The sequence below is a fragment of the Syngnathus scovelli genome, chromosome 19 (assembly GCF_024217435.2).
Source record: "Syngnathus scovelli strain Florida chromosome 19, RoL_Ssco_1.2, whole genome shotgun sequence".
NCBI classification, from domain to species: domain Eukaryota; kingdom Metazoa; phylum Chordata; class Actinopteri; order Syngnathiformes; family Syngnathidae; genus Syngnathus; species Syngnathus scovelli.
Window position 1 is genome coordinate 158,012 of NC_090865.1, and position 25,504 is coordinate 183,515.

A 25,504-nucleotide genomic window follows, 5' to 3' on the forward strand; every position below is an offset into this window, starting at 1 on the left:
CTATTGCTTACAATGTCACAGCACCTCTGATGACATTGGGGGAGGCAAAGAATGTGGGCAAATGTGGAACTCTTTACCTGACCCAATAAATACAAACAAGCATGCACTAGACTAGAGGAAGAAACAGGCCCATATTGTTCCGAAATCAAAACGGACCTTCTCACCGAAACCACTCTGGTAAAGGCTTGAGAGGAAACCAGAAACAGACTAACTCAAAGCACCCGCCGTCCGTACCTTCGTTGGCAGCCAAATACAATCATCAATCCATTGGCCTAATATTTGCATTGATGTAGTGCGTACGTATAGCCTTCTATTCTTTTCGGCAATTTCATGAAGACTTCCACCAGCTGTGCAAAGTTCGTACGGAATGCAAAGTGATGACTGGATGGATAGATACTTAATCCCATTGGGGAACTTCAGTCCATCTATTCATAGAATCTTAGATCAATGCTGGTGTAGTGCTGGAAAGCCAGACGAGGCTTGGACATTTTTTGTCTCTCCCCACCAGCGCATGTCACTCGGGTCAACGTTTCAGACTTGTAAGCACTTGTGGGATTAGAGGGTCAAATGCACAATGTCACTCACTCACTGCCTCACTCACTCACTGCCTCCCTCACTCACTCACTGCCTCCCTCACTCACTCACTGCCTCACTCACGTCTCATTTTTATTGTATCGCATGTCTTGATTCAAGTCAAGCAGCTGGTCTGGTCCAAGACGGCAAATATACTAATAAATGAGCCCAAGATGGAGTGAATTGTGAAGGCACACTGAAAAGATGAGAAGGTGGAAAACACCACATGAGGTGCAAGTGAATCTAATTACAATAAATAAATGAAGCGTGATTAGATTAAGTCTAATTCCTAATGCTTACTCTGCTAGCAAATTAGCATACATTAACTTGCCAAGCAACGCTTCAGCTATTTTTCCAAGTCCGCTCTCATCGTACAATCTCAAACGGAATGAGTATTTTTTTTCTTTTTGTTTTCTCCCAGCCAGCAGCCAGCCAGCCAGCAGAGGAAAAACAAGGATTCACATTGACGTTTGCAGTAGGCAGTCAGCAACTTGCCCACGCTGTACAGCGCAATACATTCACTTTGCAAATGGGTGTGTAGTGAGGCTGTGGGGGGGGGGCACCCTACGTAGTGAGCCGGGGGGGGGGGCACAAAAGCCAGCGGATGCCAAACATCCAGGCAAAGAAATGCTTCTCTTGGAAAGGGCCACGTCCCAAAGACCCCCAATCCATACAAATTTGTAAAAGAAAGCATCCCGACCCCGTCAACGTCTGTGACTAGTGCTAGAGGCTTCTGCGGACATTTTCGTTGGAATGATGGAACGATTCATATCTGTAGCGCCGACCCGACTTTTCCCATTCTTTTCTTAAAGGCCGAAAGGTTGCATTCCAAAGACGTCCCTTTTGCGATCTGCTTTTCCCCCTCCAAAAATCAAACAAGTGGATGAAGGGAACAGACTCCAAACATTTGATTTTCTAGCACGCTCCACTTCCATCATATAGTACTGAGTTGCAAGATACTAAATGGCTTCGCCTTTGTGGAAGGTCTCCTCTAATGAAATTACCGTCTTGCGCTTTACAAGAGAACTTAAAGAAGGGGCAAAAGAAAAGCTTGAGCGTTTGAAGACAGCGTTTGACGAGCCTGGTTAAAAAGCGCCAATCAGTTAACCTGATTGCAGCGAGTGGCCTTTTGCAACATCTTAAGTTGAGCGTGCGTGCGTGCGTGGATGGATGGATGGATGGATGGATGGATGGATAATTGAAATTGTGTTGCAATTGGCACCATAATCAGCCATCGCTTGGCCTCACACCAGAGGCGCTTTGAAAGGTGCCATTTGATGAACCTTTGATTGCTTCATCAATGAGCGCTCCGTCCGTATTGACGATTGCAGCTCTTTATTTAGTCCTCAGCCTTCTCCTTTGCCGCTCCTAATTAAGCAATCAGCCAGACCGACCAGGGAGGGATCCATTCACCATGGCGGCGGCGGCGGCGTCACGTCAACGTTGCCGTGCTCGCCGCTACGGGGTCTTTTCGTTTCTTTTCGCGCGCTTCCTTTTTTACTCTGAATTGCTCTCGAGATATTGTTTTGGTTGAACGGGTCAGGCGCGGTGAGCCACGCAACTCTTGGTCTCAACGTGGCTCGTTCAAATGGTCCGTGAAAGCGTTTACGGCCAGCGACGTACGTATGTTTCAAAGCAAACGACAAGACAAAGAAGCTGCGGCGGAGTGACACAAGCAGCTTGAATCCAAGAGTAAGTAGGTGACCTGTTCCATTTCTTCCTTGGCTTTCCTCATTTGAAATACTCCGTACGTACGCAAGCAAGTCAGCCCAGCGCACTTCTTCTGTATTGAACTTGCATGCGGAAGAGAAGGACGCACATAAAGTGAGTCCCAAAATAAATTCAAGGGTGTCTCTGACTTCAAAAAGTTTTCACGAGCCTGCTATACTACTTGTGTGAAATCACTCTTGGTATCAGAAAAGAGAGCTGGAGGTGTTAATTTCATGGGTTAGGTCTTAAATTGAGCTCTGCAATTCTTCTTTTTTTTTTTTTTTCCCTTCTCCCCACAGAGTAGATTAGAGAGAGGAAGGCCTCCCTCGGTGTCCTCGGGTAAGGCCGGACCCCTTGGACTCCGTCCTCCGCTTGACCCGGGTCACCCACCCCCGTGGCTGTGCGCAAGTCAGCAGCGACACCAAGATTGGTGGCAACGGGAGCGCTTTCTTACACGTCCCCGTTGGCCTTCAATGACGACATGTCAAACGGACGTGGCGTATTTGGGGATGCCGTACGAGCGCGATCTCTCGGCGAGTCGGAGATTAGGAGCATTATCTTTATCCTGAGGTGCAAATATGCGAGCTGGGCTTTAAGTGTGCGCGTGCGCGTGCGCGTTGTTGGCTGCCGTCAGAAGAATCACAGCAAAGGACTTCTCTTTAATGCAGACGTCTGCTATTGTCCAGCGACTGGAGGCCCCATTTTTTCAGACTATCCAGACGGAGGTTTGCTTTGCCCTTCCTTCCAATCACCAAAGGTATCCAAGAGGCCATCAGCGGCCTTATTTTGCTACATTTCCTGGTACAAGGCAGAAAAAGAGCAGATTCCTTGGCTAAAATTTGAAGCATGTTCATACACTGACACTTTGCTTTTCAAACTCAAGATTGGTCTTTCCCAAACGTGTCAAAATGTACTAATTCCTAATTCTATTTTCTCATTCAAAGCTCATTTCAGAGAGGTAGTGAGCAGCATTGGGCCTACATTGATTGGAATTGAGTCAGAAAGCAGCCAGCCATCCATCCGGCCATCCGGCCATCCGGCCATCCGGCCATCCACCCATCCACCCATCCAGCCAGCCAGCCAGCCCGCCAGCCAGCCAAGTGGCCTTTTAAAGAATAATGGCATGGTTTGTTTTGTGTCCATTAAGAAGCAATGCTATTTTATTAATTCCTCAACTGGGTTTCCTGCATCTTCCTAATTAATTCCATTTTGTTTTCAGACTCAGGAAGCTCGTGCAGATTAATGACGCGGAACCAAAATGTTGTCAAGATGCTGATGTGTTTCATCTACATGGGGTGAAATTTCGATCATTAGATACAAAAGCCTGCCTGATGACTCCAACTTTTCCCTTTAATTGGACGCCGCTTCAGTGTTCTTTATTTCCTCTGTGTAACCCATTAAGCTACAAAGTCATCAAATAAATGCGGCGCTCCGACATGAATTGAACCACCTATGGACTTTTGAAGACGTGTTTCTCTTTATGCGCTCGGCGTAAGCGGGCATGAAAAAACGAAAGCGTACAATTACAATTTGCCTACGTCCAACATCCTTTTGAAAGAAATGCGCGTACGTATATGCATAGAATGATTGTTTGTTAAAGCGGTAGACGTGCCGAGCTGTTTCTTATGACCGATGAAATGAATATATTCTGGGAACATGGACTGGGTCAAAGAATGATCACGCTTTAGCTTTTGACTTGCAAGCTTGTAATATTCGTACTGAAAAGCTTAAGCCTGTGCGGCAAGCTTAAGCGTGGCTGTAATTACGCCCGGCTTTATTGGAAGCCCTTTTGTCTGTGTTATTCTGTGTACACGTTTCAATCTTCGATTCCACTTCCAACAGATTCCTCCCTCCTGCCTGCCTGGGTGCAAGTGCTGAGGCCCCCCCCCCCCCCCCCTTGCCGCCCGGAGTTGCATTTTAACACCATTGTTGTTCAATCCGTCTAAACAACGACTAAGCCGATTTGTATACAATGTAATTCCAAATGACAATTTGGACTATTCATCCCCTCTTCACAAGCTGTGACGGGGAATTTGCAAACATTTCTGGATGACATGATCAGTTTGCTTTGGGTTTTTTTTTTTGGACCCCAAAAATGATTTGATCATTGATTGACCTGCGCTGCTGTGAGTGAAATCACATCAGAGGGATTGAAGGAAGCTATTAAAAGCAAATCCACTCATGTTTGCCAAAGGATGAGCTCAAAGTTGAATTGAAGTTTGGGGCTTAGCACTTTCATTTAGTTAGCGATGGGATTTTCGGATTCACCTAAATTCATACCGACGCGGAGGAGATTGGAATAGTCAACCGTTCCTGACAAGCGAGTTGAGGATTTTGAGGAAAATGCGCGGGGCATCACGCAAGTCAAATTCCTTGTTTGGCACGCTCAAACATGGCGAATAAAAAACTCTTGAATCTTGAAGAGGCCCGATTGTCATTGAATGCGCTCGATGGACGTCGTACGTACGTAGTTGCTGTACGCTAGGCGTGGATTGAACAATGCTGCCTGCCGCAAAGGAATTGCTTCGAGAAATGCATAGCGTTGCATTTTTTGGTCGAATCTTGCCGCCGCGTTAGCTTGAAACGCAATTAACAGGATGTTGATAAGCGTGGCCATTTATCCTGATTTGTATCCCGGTGTCAAGCGTGACTGATGACGGAAATCACGGGCAAATTGTTTTTGAATTTAGGCCACTTTTCTGCTGCAGCGCTCGCTCCATGAAGGGCACGGGGAGTTGCCGTGTAATTCAGCGCAGTGATGTCAGACTTGTAATGTAATTACATAGCCATCTGTCTCTCATCGTATGACAAGCGCAAAATGTCCAATTATGCTTTCGTTTAAATTGTAATTAGTTCGGCCCAATTTGCCTCCCTCCCTCCCTCCAGCGTGCGCCTAATGAAAGAACGATGCACATTTCTTGGCTAGAAACCTGGCAAATGCTGCGCAGCTACTTACTATAGGTGTCGCCTCTTTGCATTTTGCCAAGCAGCAGCATCCACTTTGTTTCAGGTATTCCATTGAGAGGAATCCATTCGGTCTAAAACAACTGGCAGAGTTGGCTGATTCTTTTTTCTTTTATGATTAGGACTATGGAGAGCAGTGAAAGAATTTGATTGCAGGTCTCATTTGTGATCAATGATGCGCGATTGCATCTTCTTGATTTGCGCCACTTCTAAGCACGTATACGTTTGAAGACACTTGTCATTCTTGCTTCGCTTCACTTCTCATTCCGGTGGGCTGAAAGCAAGCAGTAGTGGCCGTTTGTTTGTGCGGGCAGCCTTCTGCACAGCAAACAGGCAGGATGCGTCTAAATCGAAACACTAGCGAGAAAGTCCGGTTTGAACGTGGACTTGGTGGATGTATGTGAAGCTAGGTGGAGCTCCTCATTGAGCTCAGTTCCAAAGGGGAGCGTTTGTTCAAAGCCTTTTGGTGCACCAAAATGTGTGATGAGGAGGAGGAGGAGGAGGAGGATGCTGCTGCTGATGATGATTTATCAAGTCTGCGGGCAGCAGCAGCTGCAGTTGCACCTTGCCACAAGTCAAGGCACGCCACTCTGCCGTAGTTATTCATTATGTGCTTGACTGGCATGCGAGGGAGGGAGGGAGGGAGGGAGGGAGGGAGGGAGGGAGGGAGGGAGGGAGGGAGGGAGGGAGGGATGATTGAAAGGGATTCAAAGCCCCAACCAGCATCAATAACAATCATTCTGCTGGAACTGAATCAACATCACAAACAGAACTGTTTGGGTAGTAACAGGCAAGGCCAATTCAAATGTCTCATCATTTCCTTGTGGCAAGGTGGAACCATTTGGTGTATCATTAGACTAGGAAAGGGAAAAAGCAAGGCCCACCCTTAAGAAGCACCACAACTGACATCCACTAGGCTAGGCTAGGTTATTTCACTTGCATCCGTTCGCTTACAGAGCTTTGGAAAATATTATTTGGAGGAAAACAAATCAAATGGCATCGGCAAGCTTTGGTTTGCCGACTTGGGAAACCATCAGGGATAAAACGATGAGCCGAGATAGGTGCTCGACTTGGAGGATCGAGGGAGACTGCTGCATTCATTGTCGTGTCCAATGTGAATATGAAGAGCCCCACTTGCGAGAATGATCCCACAGCCTATTATGTATGGAGTTAAAGTCGGTGTCAGTTAGACTTGACTTTCCGTCTGACATTAATTACAGGTGACAGGCCCAAGAATAAAAGGCCACACCATTCGAATGACGACTCTGGCGGAAATTCTTCATGCTTTCACTTTGCTCTGCTGTGACAGAAGCCATTACGCAGACTCGGAGCTGGTCACAACTACAATATTGACTGCGGCGGGCGGGCGGGCGGGCGGGCGGGCATGCGGGGCAGGGCGGGGCAGGGTGGGGTGGGACAGGGCGGGGCGGGGTGGGACGGGGGCAGGCAGGCCACTCAATGTGGGTCAAAATCCAAGCAGCATTAAAAATACAATTCCAATGGGCAAAATCTCATCAGAATGGGAATCCTGGATTCATTACTCTGTCACAAGCAGTTTTGCTCCTCTTTATGACAAGCAGATTTCATCCATCTCAATCTTAGTGACCATTCCAATGAAATTCTAATCACAAGCTTTCTTTCCAGGTTGCACAACAGTTGCAAAAGCCTATTTTTTTCCCCCCTCAACGAGTGAACGATATAATCCAAACGTACAACAATATAATACAACATTGACAAAAAGTATCTCATGCAATCCAATGAATTGATTGATCCCGAATACGTGTGAGCAAATCAGTCAGCAGCCAATTCAAATGGAGCCAAGAACACGCCAGCCAGCCAGCCAGCCAGCCAGCCAGCAAGAGCAGAGACGAGCCGAGCCGAGCCGAGTGGATATGAATTGTCCTTTTGATAACTATCGCTTTGCTCTCATGGAGCGCCATTGACTCGCCACCAAATTGTGTCTGACTGATAAAGATTGCATTCATGATAAGCCCATAGCACCTCTTTGCCTTGCGCCCATATGGCAACAATGGTTTTCCTTTTGCAATCCTTTCATATCAAAAGAAGCAACCATTGAATACATGAAAGTGGATCAACTCCTTTTTGTTGGCCACGCTACTTGATATATTACGGGCTTTGACCTTAACCTATTGATTCCCCTGAGACCTCAGCAAAACCCATGAACAGAGAGAGAGAGAGCGAGAGAGAGAGAGAGAGAGGAGAGAGAGAGGAGAGCGAGAGAGAGAGAGAGAGAGAGAGAGAGAGAGAGAGAGAGAGAGAGAGAGAGAGAGAGAGAGAGAGAGAGAGAGAGAGAGTGAGAGAGTGAGAGAGCGAGAGAGCGAGAGAGAGCGAGAGAGAGAGTGAGAGAGCGAGAGAGCGAGAGAGAGCGAGAGAGAGCGAGAGAGAGCGAGAGAGAGAGAGAGAGAGAGAGAGAGAGTGAGAGAGTGATCCATTTTAAATTTCTTCTCCTTTGATGTCCAACAATTGTTTTGCAAAAGTGCTATTTTTGCTAATAGCAACTTTAGCTGTACATAAAATTGGATTTTGCCTTTTTCGCCAATGGATTTTTGGGGGAAAACAGTGTTTTGGATGCCGGTGAAACTAGCGAAATGTCACTTCTTGCATCCAGATCATTCCCCAATGACCCTGCAAAGTCACCTCGGACGCTCAGCTTACCGTGGATGGCAGAGACGCTCGCTCGCTCGCTCGCTCGCTCACTCGCACGCAGCTTACAGTGAAGCATTTCACAGGTCACTTCTGGAAGGATATTCCATATTTTCTTTTTGCGGGGAACACCTAATGAAGCAGAAAATCCATGGTTAGGTACACAGTCGAAATGTACAATCATTTCAATTTCTTCTTGATATGAATGAAGCCAGCTTACAATAACACGTAGTATTTGATTGTAGCAGTGGACTACAATCAAAATAAAAACTTCATTGTGACCAATGACTTGTATATTCAGTAGACATATGTAACAGAAATGGCCACTGAAGTAAGCGATCGAAGCGGACAATGTCTGGATGCAAAAGGAAGACGACGAAACCACAGCGGCAGGAAATCCACCTGAAAGTACTACGAATACTGTGCGCAGTCAAAAAGACATCTAATTGCTAATCTATAATCCTTTTAAAGGCTTTTGCCTTTTTTTCCCATTGATCCCATTCCAGCTGGAACAGCGGCACCGGGGGCCACATTAATCCTGTTATTGAAACCCTCAAGTGTGGCTGGCTGGCTGGCTGGAGAAAGCCAAAAAGCTCTTTTACCCTTGTCAGCCACACTCCCTACCCGCTGCTTTCCAATGATTGCCTCTAATTCATTCATCATGCAAAAACAAGCCAAAGAGTACAAAGATACAACTGTTTATATCCATCTAGCTATCGATCTGTCTATCATTCATCCGTGATCTGAGCCAGCCGCTGCATGGTCACCAGGCGCAGTGGGCGGGCACAGCAGACCCTCGACCGCTCACCGCCCAAACGAGCATTCGATTCCAATAACCCTCACGGCAATTTGGAGCGCTCAATCGTGCTGCTTTTGGAATGCGCTTGCCCGCCGCACCGCACCGCACTCTTAGCCCATATTCTCCCATCACAGCATTGGAAAAGGAAAGAAAAGTCTGTTGGAGCCATGGACTTCATCAACAAGGTTTGACAGGGCCAATAGAAAATATCCACTCCTTCCTTCCTGCCTTCCTGCAATCCTGCCTTCCTCGCTTCCTTCCGAGGCTGCAGAAACAATCATATCATAGACCAAAGTGAGTGAGTGAGAAATGACAAACTAAATGTGAAACAAAAGAAAGAGAAAAACGGCATGGTACCGCGTGGACATGGCAAGCAACGGAATAACTAACCATGCAAGTGACGGAAGCTCAAGAGACCTTTAGGGACCTCAATCAGACAATGTCCTGGAAACGTTTCACCAAGCAATCCCGCGAGGGCAGACAGGTTGGCCACACACAATTTGGACTTATTATTTCATTCATCTTTCTCGAATGCTTAATTCAAGCTTTTTGCCGAAATGGATGTTTAATGCGTTCGTTCGTTCGCTCGTCTGCTGCACTTTGGAAACAAAAAAGAAGTTCAAGGGGGAAAAAAAAATCAACAACTTTTTCCGTAGTCTCCACCTGCGGTCATAGAGTAAGTAAGAGTCCAGTTGCATTGGCTTGCGATTTAAAAGTGATTAATAAAAGTCATATTCCATGACAATTAAAAATAATTAAGCTCAGGGCTTATTGCTGTTGGTTTGAATCGCTGCAGGAGTGAGTTGGCAACAAAGCTGAGAAGTAAATGCATTAGTATGTCGAGGAGAACTGTATTAAAATGCTAATGTCGAGCTGTTAATAGTTCTTCAAAAACCAATAATCCCCTACAGTCAGTCATGTGTCAAAATGCTTAATGGAAAAATATCCCAAAGGCACGCCGGCTGGGTCTTTTCCAATTCTGATTTTGATTAAAGCTGAAATTCTGTTCCGGGACAAAGCGTGGATTAGGTTAGGCTGGGCTGGGTCGGGTCGGGCCGGGCCAGGTCGGGTTGGGCTAGGCCGGGCCAGGCTGGGCTGGGCTGGGCAGGGCAGGGCAGGGCAGGGCAGGGCAGGGCCGGGCAGGGCAGGGCAGGGCAGGGCAGGGCAGGGCAGGGGGGCAGGGCCGGGCAGGGCCGCTCCGGGCAGGGCTGGTCCGGCACCGGCAAACATGCATTCGTTCATGTGGCTCTGGAACGCATTGTTTTGATGCCACAGTGCGTGTCTTTTTCGTCGCCAGTCATTAGCTTCAAAACACTCGGCTTCTTATTTGACCCAAAAAATGTCAAAACTAATTCAGAAATAAAAGTATATGTATAGTATAATGGATTGTTAATAATAATCAAGCCACACTTTTTGTTATGTATGTTAAAATGGGTTGTAGGACTCCTTGGGAAAAATCCTCCCTCTCTGGTATCACCTTATGCTTCTAATTATATTTGTAATTGTATTTTTAATTGGGCTGGCAAGTTAAGGCATTACATTTGCATGAAACCACAAATGTATTAACGGATGAATTATTTGATCAAGAATGAACACCGCTGCTATAATCTCCTTTATTGTTAAAGTCGGCTGCGGCTCTCATTTGAACTGGACAAAATAATGGAGTGGTGGCCAGATTAAAAAAAAAAACAACAACCCAATCATTAAGGTACTACCTCTTTTGGCCATTTTACTGTGAGGAACTAATGGGCATCCGTCCACAAGCGCGCTGCATCCATGTCATCCTCCCGTTTTTGCAGATGCAGGAGGCAGGCTTCCACTGCATGGAAACCAAATACACCGTGAAATTGCAGCATGGGAATAATATACGTACAGAGACAGGTCAAAGGTCGATGCCTTGCCCGTTTTTCAAGTCAGCCTGCGCGGTCGTCGCCAGGACGCGGTTATTTCTTCGTTTTCAGGAAGCTGCTGGCGCGCGCTTCAATTTGATGTGCAATAAATGCTGCGTCGTCCATTCATTTGGATGGAACCTCATTATGAAGCCTTATCTGTTACTCACATAAAACTGCTGCTGCTCATTCAATTATTTATTATCAGCAAAATAGCGCCGTATGCATAATATTCCTTCATGTGGTGGTAAAAACAAAAACAAAGAAAATTCTCCAAAATATATATAAATACAAGCGGGCAGGCAGGCGGGCAGGCAGGCAGGCAGGCAGGCAGGCAGGCAGGCGGGCAGGCAGCCAGGCAGCCAGGCGGCCAGGCAGCCAGGCAGACAATCAAGTGCAAGAAACGGGAACGCGTCCAACTTGTCACTGCACGCACGCACAGGGCTTTGAACGTCTCGTCCATTTCAAAAGCAACACAATATGGAAATAGCGGTTAAAGGTTACTTTGGAAAACCTGAGGTTTCTACGTATGCACCGCGGTCTAAAGGTTACTTTGGAAAACCTGAGGTTCTACGTATGCACCGCGGTCTGACAATTTGCGACTCCAAATATTGAGGTCAGAAGTAAAGACCGACTTTCCCACTGCTTCTCCCTCGGCCGGCCGGTCGGCCGGCCTGAGCTCATTTTGGTGTTTTGCCGGCGGTATCTCCAAGCAGACCGCTTCGTCTTTCAATTGTTGCTGTCCACTTTTGAGCTGGTTTTGCACCTGCCGCCACGCGCTACGTCGGGTGACTGACTATTCAGAAGAAGCCAAGCAAGCCAAGACATGACCTTACCTACCTCAGACAGATGAGCTTGTTTGATGGGGATCACGAGGAGACTCTTTCAAGAAGCTTTGGAATTCAGCCAGCCCTTTGCTTCGCACTTGCTTGTTTTCCTTGCTCTTCACAATCAGCACTTTTGCACCTTTTCTTTGGTGGTGGTGGTGGTGGTGGTTGGTGATGGTGGTGGTGGGGGTACTCCAAAAACAAGCTAAAAGTGTTGTTTCTACAGAACACAAGCAAGCTGCCTCAAGCTGTTTAGGATTTGAATGGGACACACCTGGGTGGGTGACACGCCTACCAGTCACATGAAGTCACACTTAATGATTTACATACCTGAAAACAAGAGATATCACGTTCATCGCTTGTTTTGATAATGATTCAGATACCTGAAAACAAGAAATATCATGTTGATCAGTTGTTTGGATAATACTAATAATGTTGATGTCAGATCATGGAATTAATGGCATCATGTTCATTAGTTCTTTTCGTGGTGGGGAGTTCAGATGAATGCACACATCTGTAGCCATGACCTGTTGACGGTCAATTTTTGGAGGCGGCCGGCCCTTTAACCAGCGACGAGGGCTACGACAGCACCTGTGGAGCGCAAACTCGCCATCCGCTTTAATTAGTTGGCAGCCGGCTAAAGGCGGCGGCGGCGGCGGATTTCCCGCCTGCCCGCCTGCCTGACGGCGGCCGGCGGCCCCCAGTGGCTCTAATCCGTTTTAAACCCACTGCTGAGTCGGAGGATTCCGTAGCAGGTGCCGCTGTGACGTCCCCGAACAGACGCTATCAGACTCGCATCTCTGTGGGATTGAAAAGAAAAAAAAACAAAAAAAACCCAAGTTTGCCTCGTCGTTCAACTTTCTAGGATGCTTGCTTGCTTGGTAGCAAATGTGTTCTATTGGGCATGCTGCCAGCCAGATCACAACAAGTCAGGCTGTGGTGGGTGGCCCGCTCTGCCCGCTCTGCCCGCTCTGGCCGCTCTGCCCGCCGCTGGCAATGCTTTGCGTGCACTGGCTCCCAACACAACTCAGTCAGACAATAAAATGTACTCTATTTTTATTCATATGTACATTTCCAAAGTTTTCTGCCAATAAATAAAGACAATCCTAACCAATACGTGTGGTGTACAGGGTGTGGGCAGCCTGTAGTATTTAGCTTGTGTACAGGATTGCTGTTAGCGCTACAATCACATCTAGGGCCGCAGCGACATTCTTTTCTTTCAACAAGCGTCGTAGGTGTAGTGGACTAAGCCAGAATGCATCTACAGAAGCAGCAGGAGGAAAGAAAAACAACCCAAAAAAAACATTTACAATACAAACCATTCATACAAAGTAGGCAATAAGATATACGTAGAATTCAATACATGACATTTCTACAACGTGGGTTGTGTATCACGCCAGTCCCCAACCTTAGCTGAGAGCCAGAGTGAGAGAGAGCGAGAGACACAGAGAGAGAGAGAGACAGAGAGAGAGAGAGACAGAGAGAGAGAGAGAGAGAGAGAGAGAGACAGAGAGAGAATCTCTTAGTAGCGGCCTTCCGGAGGCGACTGAGGAGCGCTCGCTCGCTCGCTCGTGTTCCACATTGAAATGTTACCACCAGCTAGCGGACGGAGCGCTTCTGCTCAAAGCCATTTCAGCCTTACTCAGACCGCCACCTCACACACTAAACACACGTCAGCATATTCAACTGCAATAATCATCTTTGTTTTTACAGGTGTTGTCTTTATACCTGCTTTATTGAAATCATAAATCTATGATATATTGATAGCAAAGTTGTCTGAACAAAAACAAATCAATTCAAGCAAAATATCATCTAACAGTGCTCTAAAATATTACAGTATTGTATATTAGACCTCATTGGATTATGCACACATATATATATATATATATACCTACTTTTGTGTCAGTCAGTCAGTCAGTCAGTCAGTCAGTCAGTCAGTCAGTCCACCCATCCATCCATCCATCCATCCATCCATCCATCCATCCATCCATCCATCCATCCATCCATCCATCCATCCATCCATCCATCCATCCATCCATCCATCCATCCATCCATCCATCCATCCATCCACCCATCCACCCATCCACCCATCCATCCATCCATCCATCCATCCATCCATCCATCCATCCATCCATCCATCCATCCATCCATCCATCCATCCATCCATCCATCCATCCATCCATCCATCCATCCATCCGTCAAGCCCTGATATCTACATATTCCAACGGCGAGGGGTTTGACACACATTCCTCGGTGTCTCGCTCAACCATATTTTTGTCGTCGCGGTCAGCCGGATGGAAAATAGGGAGTGTCACTATGGTAGTTGTAGTCGGGACAACACTTTCTGGACCAATTTGTAGTCGGTGCTATAGAAGGCGATGAAGATGCAAATGACTTTGAAAGGTTTGGAGCAGAGCCAGGAGACGTGGCTCTGGGTTTGCTCCTGGTAGCACGTCTTGGACGGGTCAAAGTTGCACAGCGTGTTCTTGGCGCCCTTCTCCACCTTCTCGTACTCGATGCGGCAGTTGAAGGACTTGGAGTCCTTGGCGTCTATGACCGACTGCTGCGCCGCCGCCACGTCCAACTCCACGATCTTGGTCGGAGGGACTAAACTGACCGACACGTTGCCCTGCCCCGTGGAGTTGTGGCGGAAGTAGACGCTGAACGTGCCGTTGCCGTGATCCACGATCTTACCCGTGATCAGCAGGTTGAGTTTGACCGTCTTGATATTGGAGTGGAAGTCCCCCCAGCCAAACATTTTTTTAAACTTGCCCGTCTTGACCATGGGCCGCCGTTTGGCCCGGGGCCGCCGCGAGTCCTGCGGCTCGGTGGAGTTCCTCAACCACTCCCACAGATCCTGTTCCGAATAAGGCTCCGGGGTGTCGTAACGCAGGTCCAGCGCCGTCTCGTTCTCTTTGCCGTGCAGAGTCTGGAGCAGCAGCCTGCTTATGGACGCGTCCTTGCCGCTTTCTGTCCACACGCGCTTGAGAGTCCATTTGGGGCTCCCGGACTTGACCGTCCCGGAACTCGACGAGCGGACGCTCGGAATCTGATGGAGAGAAAGAAAACGAGAGCGGGGTTAATATTGGGCGGGGGAGAGAGCCACGCTAAAGTGCCCCATCAAAGATAAAGAGGAGAAGAACGCCACTGACTGGCTGAGTCTTGATGAGCTTTGTGCAATTTACGGCTTGCCCTTAGGATCCGTACAGGGAAAGTAAGGGCTGGCCAGCCCAGGCCATCGTCACAATACAGAATGTGTGTGCCAAAATGATTGGGAGAAAGAATAGATGGGCGGGCAGGCGGGCGATAGTCCCGTTTTGCAGCCCTTGATCTGCTCCTTGCACACAGACAGACAGACAGACAGACAGACAGACAGACAGGCAGGCAGGCAGGCAGGCAGGCAGGCAGGCAGGCAGGCAGGCAGGCAGGCAGGCAGGCAGGCAGGCAGGCAGGCAGGCAGGCAGCCAGGCAGCCAGTCAGCCAGGCAGCCAGGCAGCCAGACAGACCGCAAGTTGCGTGGGCTGACGAGCAGCTGCTCGCTACCTTTCTTAATTTGCCATCTGCAATGCACTCACCTGGGGGAATGCTACATCTGCTGCCAGCCTCACTCATTCACTGGCGCATACAGATCGCTGAGGATATGTCAAACAACACAGTCCATGCAAACGGACAACACCCTTGGAGTCCGTGGCAACCATTAATACGGAAATAAAGGGGCCAAATAGTGTTGATTTCATAGGCAATGTCTCGGAGTCAGTGGCAACCATTGCACAATCTCTGGCCTGAAATAGGTTGGGGTTACCTGCAAGCCTAATGAGGACAAGCGAAAACGATTGGATGCTGCAGCCTACGTTCCAATACATCAAGTGGTAGCGAGCGTCTCCGGGAGACAGTCATTGCTCGGTGACAAATGTTTCTTGATGTGAAGTCATGCAATTTTGAAGAAGAATTGGCCCTTTATGAAGCAAGCAATTTAAGCGCCATGCTGTTCTTTCTTTCTTTCTTTTTCTTTCCTGCTTTCCTGCTTTCTTGCTTTCTTGCTTATACACATATCCATCCACTCACTTTTGCTGTCATCCCAAATCACTTTAGCACATCAACAAAGCATTTGACAAGGTTGTCTTCTTCTGCAATGTCCACGCAAAGTCATGTTCACGCTGTAAGGCTGCCAAGCGAGTCATTAGCAGCAATTAGCACATAGTGGCTGGCACTGCACATAGCGGATCATCGGTCACCTGCTTAAACGGATGCCAGATGGGCATTTGATCCCCTTCCCCGTAACAAGTCAACGAGGCAGAGTTGATGATGGTGGGGCTGTTTTTCTTTCTTTCTTTCTTTCTTTCTTTCTTTCTTTCTTTCTTTCTTTCTTTCTTTCTTTCTTTCTTTCTTTCTTTCTTTCTTTCTTTCTTTCTTTCTCCTTTCTTTTTTGAACCAAGTCCTCCCATCCACCGGAGCTGTGATTAACGGAGAGGCACTCGTGACCAGCGCCCTCGAAAATCAATATTGAAATTATACTCTAGTAAAAATAAAGACAGAAGCCAGTCCCCACGACGGGCCATTGGCCGATTGATCCCTGGGATAATCAATATGATGATCTATTTGAGAAAGAATTGTTTGTGACAGCTGGAATTCCAAGCGGAGCGAGTACCGGAGGCCTAACGCTGCAAAACCTGCAGATGGTCCAAATCCGGGAAGCCAGTTGAAAGCGGAGACTCGTCTTTGCCTCATATCCTCTGATATTGTGATCAGCTGCTCTAAGCTGCCCCTGAGCTGTTTGAAGAGCAGCTAAATGATTGCAAACAATGCCAAAGCCCGCTCGCAGCCCCTTTGCGACTCCATTCACTCCCACTTTGCTCCCGTTCCTTTCGTTCAACTAATCTGCACTGTCACGCTTAATGAGATTTTTGCAAAAAAATGGGCCAACAGAGCAGCTTCTCCTTCCTTCCTTGCTTCCTTGCTTCCTTGCTTCCTTCCTTGCTTCCTTGCTTCCTTCCTTGCTTCCTTGCTTCCTTCCTTCCTTCCTTCCTTCCTTCCTTCCTTGCGTCCTTCCTTGCGTCCTTGCTTCCTTGCTTCCTTGCTTCCTTGCTTCCTTGCTTCCTTGCTTCCTTCCTTCCTTGCTTCCTTCCTTCCTTGCTTCCTTCCTTCCTTCCTTCCTTCCTTCCTTCCTTCCTCCCTCCCTCCCTCCCTCCCTTCCTTCCTTCCTTCCTTCCTGCCTTCCTCCCTCCCTCCCTCCCTCCCTCCCTCCCTCCCTCCCTTCCTTCCTGCCTTCCTCCCTCCCTCCCTCCCTCCCTCCCTCCCTCCCTCCCTCCCACTCTACCTTCAGCACTCAAATGCTTTTAAGCAGCCACCTTGATGGGTACAAAATTGAGGACGATTACTTGCACAAATCGCATTAAATGAGTCACTGTGAAAATAGAAAGCCGTTTAATGCAATTTCACTCTTTCCTCTCATCTCCAGAGAATAGCAAATCACGACTCATTATATACGATGTCTTGATGTGCTAAATATTCAATGAATGGAGAAGAGATAAAGTCTTGGTTATTTTGTGTCTGTATTATTTCCAATCCTTTCTTTGGATTCAGGCAATGTTGATTGACGATGCTGTTTTCCTTTTTTAATGTTCTTTTTTTCAAGATATCTGCCTTCCATCGAACACAGTGACATGTTTAAAATGATCATTGTAAAAGTATTCCCACAGTGGTGAGCAATAGGTTGGTGGGTGGGTGGCTTTTTACTTAGCTGTATGCTTACAAATTCAATCGACGCCAGCTGCTTCCAAATTGGCAGCCACGGGCGACTTTTGCGGCGTGCGGGAAGTCATTATTCATTCCGATCAAGTCAATCAATTGCTCACCTGCATCTCAGAGCAGCTTCTGTCAGGATGAGGGGATACTGGGATACCAGGCGCCGCAGGCCCAGCCGGGCCCGGCGGGCCCCGCCAGGCCCCGCCAGGCCCCGCCAGACCCTGCCAGACCCCGCCAGATCCCCCCCCCCCCCCCGGCACCTGACGCTAATGTAGATTGTGGATACGCTTGCTTGTAAATGGACAGCAGCTCGCTGGAGATTAGCCCTTATCTGGAGCCATGCGTGGGATAAGGCTGAACACACAGCGCTCATCACAAGTCAGGTAGCTTTAGGATCCTGCGGTCCCACCTAACGGCTAATGGGAAAATCAAAGGCTCGTGCTGCCTGTCTGAAGCCCGCCCCAGGGCCAAAGCTGTTAAGTGACTGCCCGCCTCACTCCGGATTTGATAGGCCGTCTGTCTTTCTCTCGCCGCCTCATCAAAGCAGAGCGGCCGATAAATGCGAGCCGTTATCCGTTACCCGAGGCCTAATTGGCCCTTTCCTTTCCTATCGGATCACTTCAGCGCCTCCGAGCGTGCCACGTTGTCAACATTTGATCCAATAGGGGTCAGCCAGCCATCCTTTCAGGATGGCGGGGGGGGGGGGGGGGGGGGGGGGGGGGGACACGCATTGTTACACATGAGTTACCGAGCATCGGCAATCTGAATGACAAAGAACGGCGCTTTCAAATTGAACTAACACATGCCCAGCCCACAAATACAAGATTGCAAATAATAGATTGAAATGGTATTGACCACAGATGAACATGACATTCCAGACTCCATCAAGTCAATACATTGCTATCATAGACACTTTACGAATCTTCAATTGTAAGAGTCAATCACTTTTTGTGTGTGTATCTTATCAATGCAGGCTCTATGGAAATGCAAAGAGAGATTCAAGCCCAGCCAGCCAGGCGGGCAGGCGGGCAGGCAGGCAGGCAGGCAGGCAGGCAGGCAGGCAGGCAGGCAGGCAGGCAGGTGATTATTTGGAATGTAAAGCTACAGTATCTGCCGTCTCATTGTCTGCCCTTTGTTGTAAAGGTCATTTACAAGAGCGAGCGAGCGAGCGAGCGAGCGAGCAAGCTCCAATTTGTCAGGCTCCAAAGAAAAGAGCGCCGCTATCCAAACAAAAGCTATACAGGTCGACTTTGCCTGTGTCGAGACCTTGTCTTTTATCTGGCTGAATGATGGTGCTTTTGGAAGAATAATGTCCACTTACAAGTCTTTATTGTTCTCTCTCTCGGCTTGATGCTATATAACAGCGATCCATCGTGACTGACGTGCTCACAGATGCCAGGGAGGAAGCGGGCGGCTGAGGAGCTTTTGGAAGCCCAAAAAAAAACAGCCATGTGCAAAGATACTATGCTACTTGTAAGAAAAGCAAGCCCAAATGTTGCACACACACACACACACACACACACACACACACACACGCACGCACACACACACACACACACACACACACACACACACACACACACACACACACACCACACCTGCCTGGCTTTCTACCACATATGGCCATTTCTGGTGCTTTCATTAAACCGTGACACATCCACAACTCATCCCACTTGATGTCAGTTGAGCTTGCTTTAAATATGGCAGCCTGTTGTACGAGAGCATTTTGCACATCTGTGAGAACAGCTGCAGCCTGAGACGTACGCACGCACACACACACACGCACACACAGACGTACGCACGCACACACACACACGCACACACACACACACACACACACATGCAGGCAGGCACAGGCTAATTGTCTTGCTACTAAAACCTATTTGAGATGGATTCGAAAAAGAATTGCATTCTAGGATTTGCCACTACTGGCCAGTGTTTTCTTTTGAGGAGTAATTAGCTGCCATTCTAATTTGGAAATCACGTCGATGCGACGGCGAGTTGCTTGAGGATGACTTGATCAATTGAATAGCATTTGGGGTGATTCATTTGAGTTTGAATTCTAGAAAAGAGTCGGAGCGACATTAACATTAGAAGATGGATTTGAAAGCACGCCAGATGTTTTGAGTGGAAATTGACGTGGAAACATTCTAATCTCCAACTATGAAACACAGTATTTACTACGAGTCAAATGGATGCCATTAACTTTCACCACGGCAGAAAAGCCAAGTGGAAAAGCATGATAAAGGCACGCTACGCCATATCGTGGAATACGTCATGTGTTCTCAAATCTGGCTGCACTTATTTGATGGCTCCGAGTGCATAGAAAGAAAGCACTTCCCGACGGCCGAGTTGCTAATGTTTACAATCGTGACCCTGAGCTGAGCTGAGCTGAGCTGAGCTGAGCTGAGCTTTAACCTCAGCTGCATGAAGAAGAAGAAGAAGAAGAAGAAGAAGAAGAAAAGGGAGCAAATCCATCAAAGTGACAGGACAAATGAAGGGTGAGACACTTGACTACCTGTAAGGAAGTACTCCTTTCACCCGCAATTGTTTTGATCAATGTATGAGCGGAATGAAAGATGAATTGCACTTCTTCTTACGGCATGTCCATTCCTTGGAATGTGCTTTCGCGGTCCTTCCTTCCTTCCTTCCTTCCTTCCTTCCTTCCTCCCTCCCTCCCTCCCTCCCTCCCTTCATCCCCACCCAACAATGGGAAAGTGATAAGGACTCCAATTGGTCGAGTCAATCAAAAAGGGGGAGGGCACAGCCATCTGCACTCTAATTTATTGATCGCTAAGCAAGGAAACACAGCCAGCCATATTGTATTTCTTATCAAGCGCCTGGGAGGGAGGGAGGGAGTGAGGAATTTAGCCATCATAAAATAGAATTGCATTTAGGTTTTTAAGCCGCTCTTGGGATTCTCGACAGGTAGGGAATGAGCTTTGATCAGTATCACCTTTATTGTCGCTGATTCGATTCAAAATACACACGAATTGCCAACATTGCCATAATATTAGGTGCACGCGCATAAGTGGATGAATTCCACGACACGAGCATAGCAGACAGTCAAAGGTTGCTACTCAAAAGCCGCACGGCCAATGATCAATTGAAGTTCACTGCATGGATCATGTCCGGACACTATCGAAGGTCTCTCGCTCTCTGTGCTTTGTGTTTTCGACAAAACAAGCTTGTTCCATTTTCACGTCTTCACGTTATGACGCTTGTATGGATGATGGGGAGCAATTAGGTGCTCGCTCCCTCCGTGTGTGTGTGTGTGTGTGTTCAAGCACACTTGCAAGTTTAGCGGGGGAAGACAAGTGATTAAAGGAACCATCATGGTCCTTTGTGGACCTCAGCCACCATCTTTTGCTCCCATTTCTACAGATGAGTATGTCATCTTTGCTTGTGTAGCCTAGCCGGCCGGGCGCAAGCGCTGCCGTGGTATTACTGCTACCTACGTCACCCACCAAAAGCAATTTCAGGAATTTGAGCTAAACGACTGAAATGATTCATCCACAAAGTCAAACTATATCGCAGGGCGAAATGGGCTAGCTGAGCATTTCCCGCCCGCCCGCCCGCCCGCCTTCAGAGACACCATCGTGCCGCTATCAAGGTGCCCAATTGGAGGGAAGCATTTCTGGAGCCTCTGGAACTGGGCCATAGGTTGCCTGAGATTTTGAAATGGCCTTGGACGGACGGCGGCAAGCTCCATCTCTGACCTCTGAACTGTGAACACAATCTCCAGCGGAAAACGGATGAGGGAGTAGAGGCTAGCGTCATTAATCATCCCGCTGCTGCACACAGCACACAAACACTTGGCGTGACTTACATTTGGGAGGAGATGCCTCCCTCTCCATTCCACAGATCCAAATCTCTGCCACATTTTTCTCTCATCTGGATGTGAAATATTGAGAGAGAAAAAACAAGCCAGGAGCTTAGTGTGCCCATTCTTTCATTCCTTGCTGCCTTGCTGCCTTGCTTCCTTCCTTCCTCCACAGTAGGTAGGCTACCATTATCATTGACTTAATAGGCAGCCACCAAGGTCAAATGTTGTTTTTGGCTGTTTGCGAGTGGATGCCAAGGCCCCTGGGGAGATGGATGCTAGGGAGGGAGGGAGGGAGGGAGGCAGCGCTCACATCTCAGCCAGCAGATCACGCAGGTTACGCTTCACGCCGGCCGTGAAAAGCACCCAACACAACAAGCCCGAGTCACCTTGATGTGTCAATTCCAAATGATTACTAGAGATTATGCAAAGGGAAAAGGCAGCATTTGGTTCAAAAAGCAGCATTTGGTTCAAAAAGCAGCATTTGGTTCAAAAAGCTTCTGTACCTCAGTGACGAATCGCACATCCATGCTAATAATTAACATGGAGGCTTCTTTGGTGGCATGGCAGTTGATTTAGCTAAGCTAAAACATTTGTCAGATCATGTGATGTGCGGAATGGGAACACACTCGCTGATTATTTTGTCATTAGCATTCATGCATTATTACTTCCGTCAAGGGGGTTTTTGCTTTTCATTAGCGCTTAATGTTATTTTGTCTTTCTTTCTTTCTTTCTTTCTTTCTGTCTTTTCTCAGTGAAAACATCCAAATCACGTGTATCGGTTAGTGGATTTTGTCAAACGGATCTGGACGGCTGGAGACAAACAGCACGAGGCAATCCCGTTCCTTCTGCTCACAGCGGTGGGAAACTTGACAAATGTCACACGTGCCTCACACTTGGTGCAAATCCGGCTTACCAATTGCTCCCTCTGCCTGTTTGCCTTCCTTCCTTCCTTCCAGCGCATTCATTCCAAAACTATGGACGGCGACTTACGTGAAGACTGGAAACTCACTTCATTGAGTTGGCTTTAAAAGATCAAGCAAGGAAACGCTTGCTACATGAAAGAGCTATTTGTGCGGCACCTTCAAGCAAACTAACACCAGGCGCAAAATATGCTTAAGAAGAAAACACCAACTCAGCTTCGTGCTTGTAGCCTGCATTTGTAGCATGTTTGAAGCGAGACAACACCTGAGCCCATGAAAATGGTTCAATTGACATGTTGATAATGCTAAAAAAAAAAAAGAAGAGGGTGAGGGTGAGGGTGGTGGTGGTGGTGGTGGTGGTGCGGGGTTGACGGTGCTTTACAAGTCTGCGCGACCCCCCCCGCTCTGGCTGCTTGGCTCTGCTCAGCAGGCTACATTTGCTGCGTTTGATAATAACAATTTAATGTAGCTTCCATCACCGATGCCCCCCCGGCAGATAGCACTGCAGCGGGTGGCGGCAAACAAAGAGCCCTTCCTGCTTGACTTTATTCTTCCTCATCTGGATGACAGATGGTAAGCTATCAAGTCTTCCATGTTTATTGATACAGTGCGTATATTTGTGGTCCTGACGGGCAGGCACATTTAGAAAAAGAATGACAAAAGTATGGGCTTCTGTTTGAATAAATGTAAAGAAAGACTTCATGGTGCCTTCATCATGAAGACATTCAAATGTTTTCACTCTCTGATGGGAGAAAAAAGCTTGATGGCGTTTATACCATGACAATGCTATCAAACAATAGAAAATAGGATCACAAGTGCTCTTATTTTGTTCTGATGGAGCAACGCCAGACGGGATTTTGCTCTCCGCGAATAAAGAGCCCCCTTCCGAGCCACCTCCGTTAATTGAATGCTGAACCCGTAGGTGAGTGAGCGAGCGAGCGAGCGAGCGAGTGAGCCCATGCACCGCTCCGTTTGATAGACTGCTCGCTCGCTCGCTCGCGCGCGCGCTCGACTGCCTACCTGGGCCTGAGCTCTTATCCAGGTCAAGACACGTATCTCAGCAGACAAGAGGCTTAAGTGTCTTTAACACCAAGTAAAAGCATCAAAGTTCAGGATTAATCCTTGCTGCTGCGGATAAGGCAGCTTGTTACCGCCGCGCAGCACAATAGGCTCCCTTTACGTGCGTGCGTTCGTTCGTTCGTTCGTTTGTACAAGAGTCCATTTTGAACTACTACTTTCGTTTCGGGGTGAATAGTACTGAGGATTCTTTTTTGATTATTTCATTTTTTTTTTTTTTTTTTTTTTTTTTGGTCTGGAATGCCTGGATATGAGGCGTGACCCAAAGTCAATCTAAACTCTTGTTCCTCTATCCATGAACATTGACCTAAGAAAGCACATTAGGACATGAAATGGACGAATACTTGATATCGACGAACGTGCGCTTTAATGTGGAAATATACGACGCATGTGTGGAAAAGTGGACACAGTAATAGATTGTATTGACATTTGTTGTCGATTATTTGAAGACGGTTTTCGTCGATTGAAAAATACACACCAGTCCAGAGTGCATCGTTTTGCGTGGATTAAAAAAAAAAACACAACTTGAACAATTTGTTCAAATCAAGAAATAAAAAGAGATGTATTTTCTTAATTTGTAAAAGCACAGCAAAACAATTCACAGGAAGTAAAATGCACTTTGAAATGGATTGATTAGCAATTGTGTGAAGCCTATTTATGTGCGTTAAGTTACCAACAGGAGCTTTGCACTCCACCAAATAGAAACTGGGGTTTCTGTCACCATTTATCAAGTTCAAAAAATAAATAAATAAAATACAAACAGTACTAAAAGTTGGATTCCTGTCTAATATGCTCTCGAGTGTCCTCTGTCTATTAATGCAAAGAGAAGCGACATTAAGTGAGACGCTGTGACAGACAGACAGACAGACAGACAGGAAGGAAGGAAGGTTGTCCTCACAGAAACACGTTTTACATTTTATTACTCTTCCGCTTTGGATTGAACGCTAGCGAATTATTGAAGTGCATTTTACAAAGTAAATGCAAAATAGCATCAAATTAAAATAGAGAAGAACAACTTTTTGTTCCGATGTAGTTCATGAAGCTAATATAAAGCTAAATGTTAGTTTGGAGAAAGCGTGGGACTTTTGCGAGTGCGCACTGAGACGAATGAGCCACTCCAAAAGTCCCTCCCGCTGCCCATGCATAGCGACATGACATGAAATGTTCCATCAAATCGATGAACGTTTGGTCTCTTCGTCCAACTTACCAGGTTTAGTACAGGCACGAGGAGGAACACGGCGCACCAACACGTCCCCTGCATCCTCCCTCCAGCTGCTCGCTCGCTCGCTCACTCAAATTTCCTTCGGATGCTACGTGCGACCGACTCTATGGTAGGAGCATCAATCCACCCAGGTGCGTCTACCTCACTGCGCGCTCAAGTTGTCAAACAGCCGGGCGGCGCAAGCCATGACCGCAGGCTTGCTGGAAGAGGAGGGGAGGAAGCAAAAAGGAGCCAGCCGCTGACGGACCCACTAAGTTGAAGGAAGGAAGAAAGGAAGGAAGGGAGGAAGGAAGGAGGGAAGGAAGGAAGAAAGAAAGGCAGGAAGAAAGGCAGGAAGGAAGGCAAGAAGAATGGCAGGAAGGAAGGCAAGAAGAAAGGCAGGCAGGAAGGAAGGAAGGGCAAAGAAAAAAAAAGAAAAAAAAAAGAAAAGATTGGCGCTACAAACAGTTACGTACTTGTGAGCGTTAATCCAAGAGTTGCGCTCATAGTTGAGCAGCTGCCGCTGATGTGAAAGTGACACAAGGGAGCGTTCCCCTTTATAGCGCGCGTGTGCGCAGGTTGGGCGCGCGGCTGGCTGCCTTCAGCACAATCAGAGGGGTGCTCACTCAAAAGGAGATGCATGGGGGTCGCTCGCTCGCTCGCTCCCTCGAGTGCTGTGCATGGGGGCAGGCAAACGCAAATAGTTTGCTCAAAGTCCAATACTGCTTTCTTCGAACATTTTTAACTCACACTAAGAGTTGACTTTTACAAGGGAAAAAATGATCCTCAAGTTATTCAATCGATCACTATTTGAGGGGGACACATTGTGTGATCAATACACACAATACACGAGGAACGGGAAGACAGCAGTACATGTTTGCTGGACTATTTCTGATGTGTTACTTTTCACTGCATGGTGCGGAAAGAGCACCTTTGCTGCCGCTGCCGCTGCCCCATTCATCTGCCCACCTTGTGAGCAGAGTCAAGTTTGCACTCTTGCCGAGTGCGTGTCTCTAGGTTGGGGATAGATAGCATCCTTTTTGTCACACGACAGCGAAGAAAAGACTTTCATAAATCCTCACAGCCAGCCAGCCAGCCAGCCTTGCTGCTACAGCACTGGAGTGCTCTTCTTGTATTTTGGCCATAACTCAGCCAGCCTGGCTGATGGGAACCTGCGCTGAATGGTCCAGATAGCCTTCACGGCGGGCCCAGCGTGACACGGAGAGACTGAACAAGGGAGGATAAATCACCAGGGCTGGCTGGCTTGCCTGCCTGCGTGCGTTCGTACTTCCATTGTGGCACCACAATA

At 47.6% G+C, this 25,504-nt stretch overlaps 1 protein-coding gene and 1 long non-coding RNA gene across 2 annotated transcripts in view; both read right to left on the reverse strand.

The window, feature by feature from the left end:
* Positions 1–12,678, reverse strand: part of LOC125986667 (uncharacterized) — a 39,102-nt gene extending 26,424 nt beyond the window's left edge. The window contains exons 1-2 of the long non-coding RNA XR_007487736.1: positions 11,440–12,678; positions 7,924–8,043 (exon numbers count right to left, since the gene is read on the reverse strand). This is a non-coding gene — a long non-coding RNA (uncharacterized lncRNA). The remainder of the gene's footprint in view (positions 1–7,923; positions 8,044–11,439) is intronic.
* A 5-nt stretch (positions 12,679–12,683) lies between these two features.
* On the reverse strand, positions 12,684–24,814 carry LOC125986657 (neurexophilin-1-like). Its single transcript, XM_049750446.2, is given in 3 exon segments — positions 12,684–13,763; positions 13,765–14,475; positions 24,202–24,814. Coding segments are annotated over 3 exon segments (816 nt in total). The 5' UTR covers positions 24,256–24,814; the 3' UTR covers positions 12,684–13,712.
* Between the last annotated feature and the right edge of the window lie 690 nt (positions 24,815–25,504).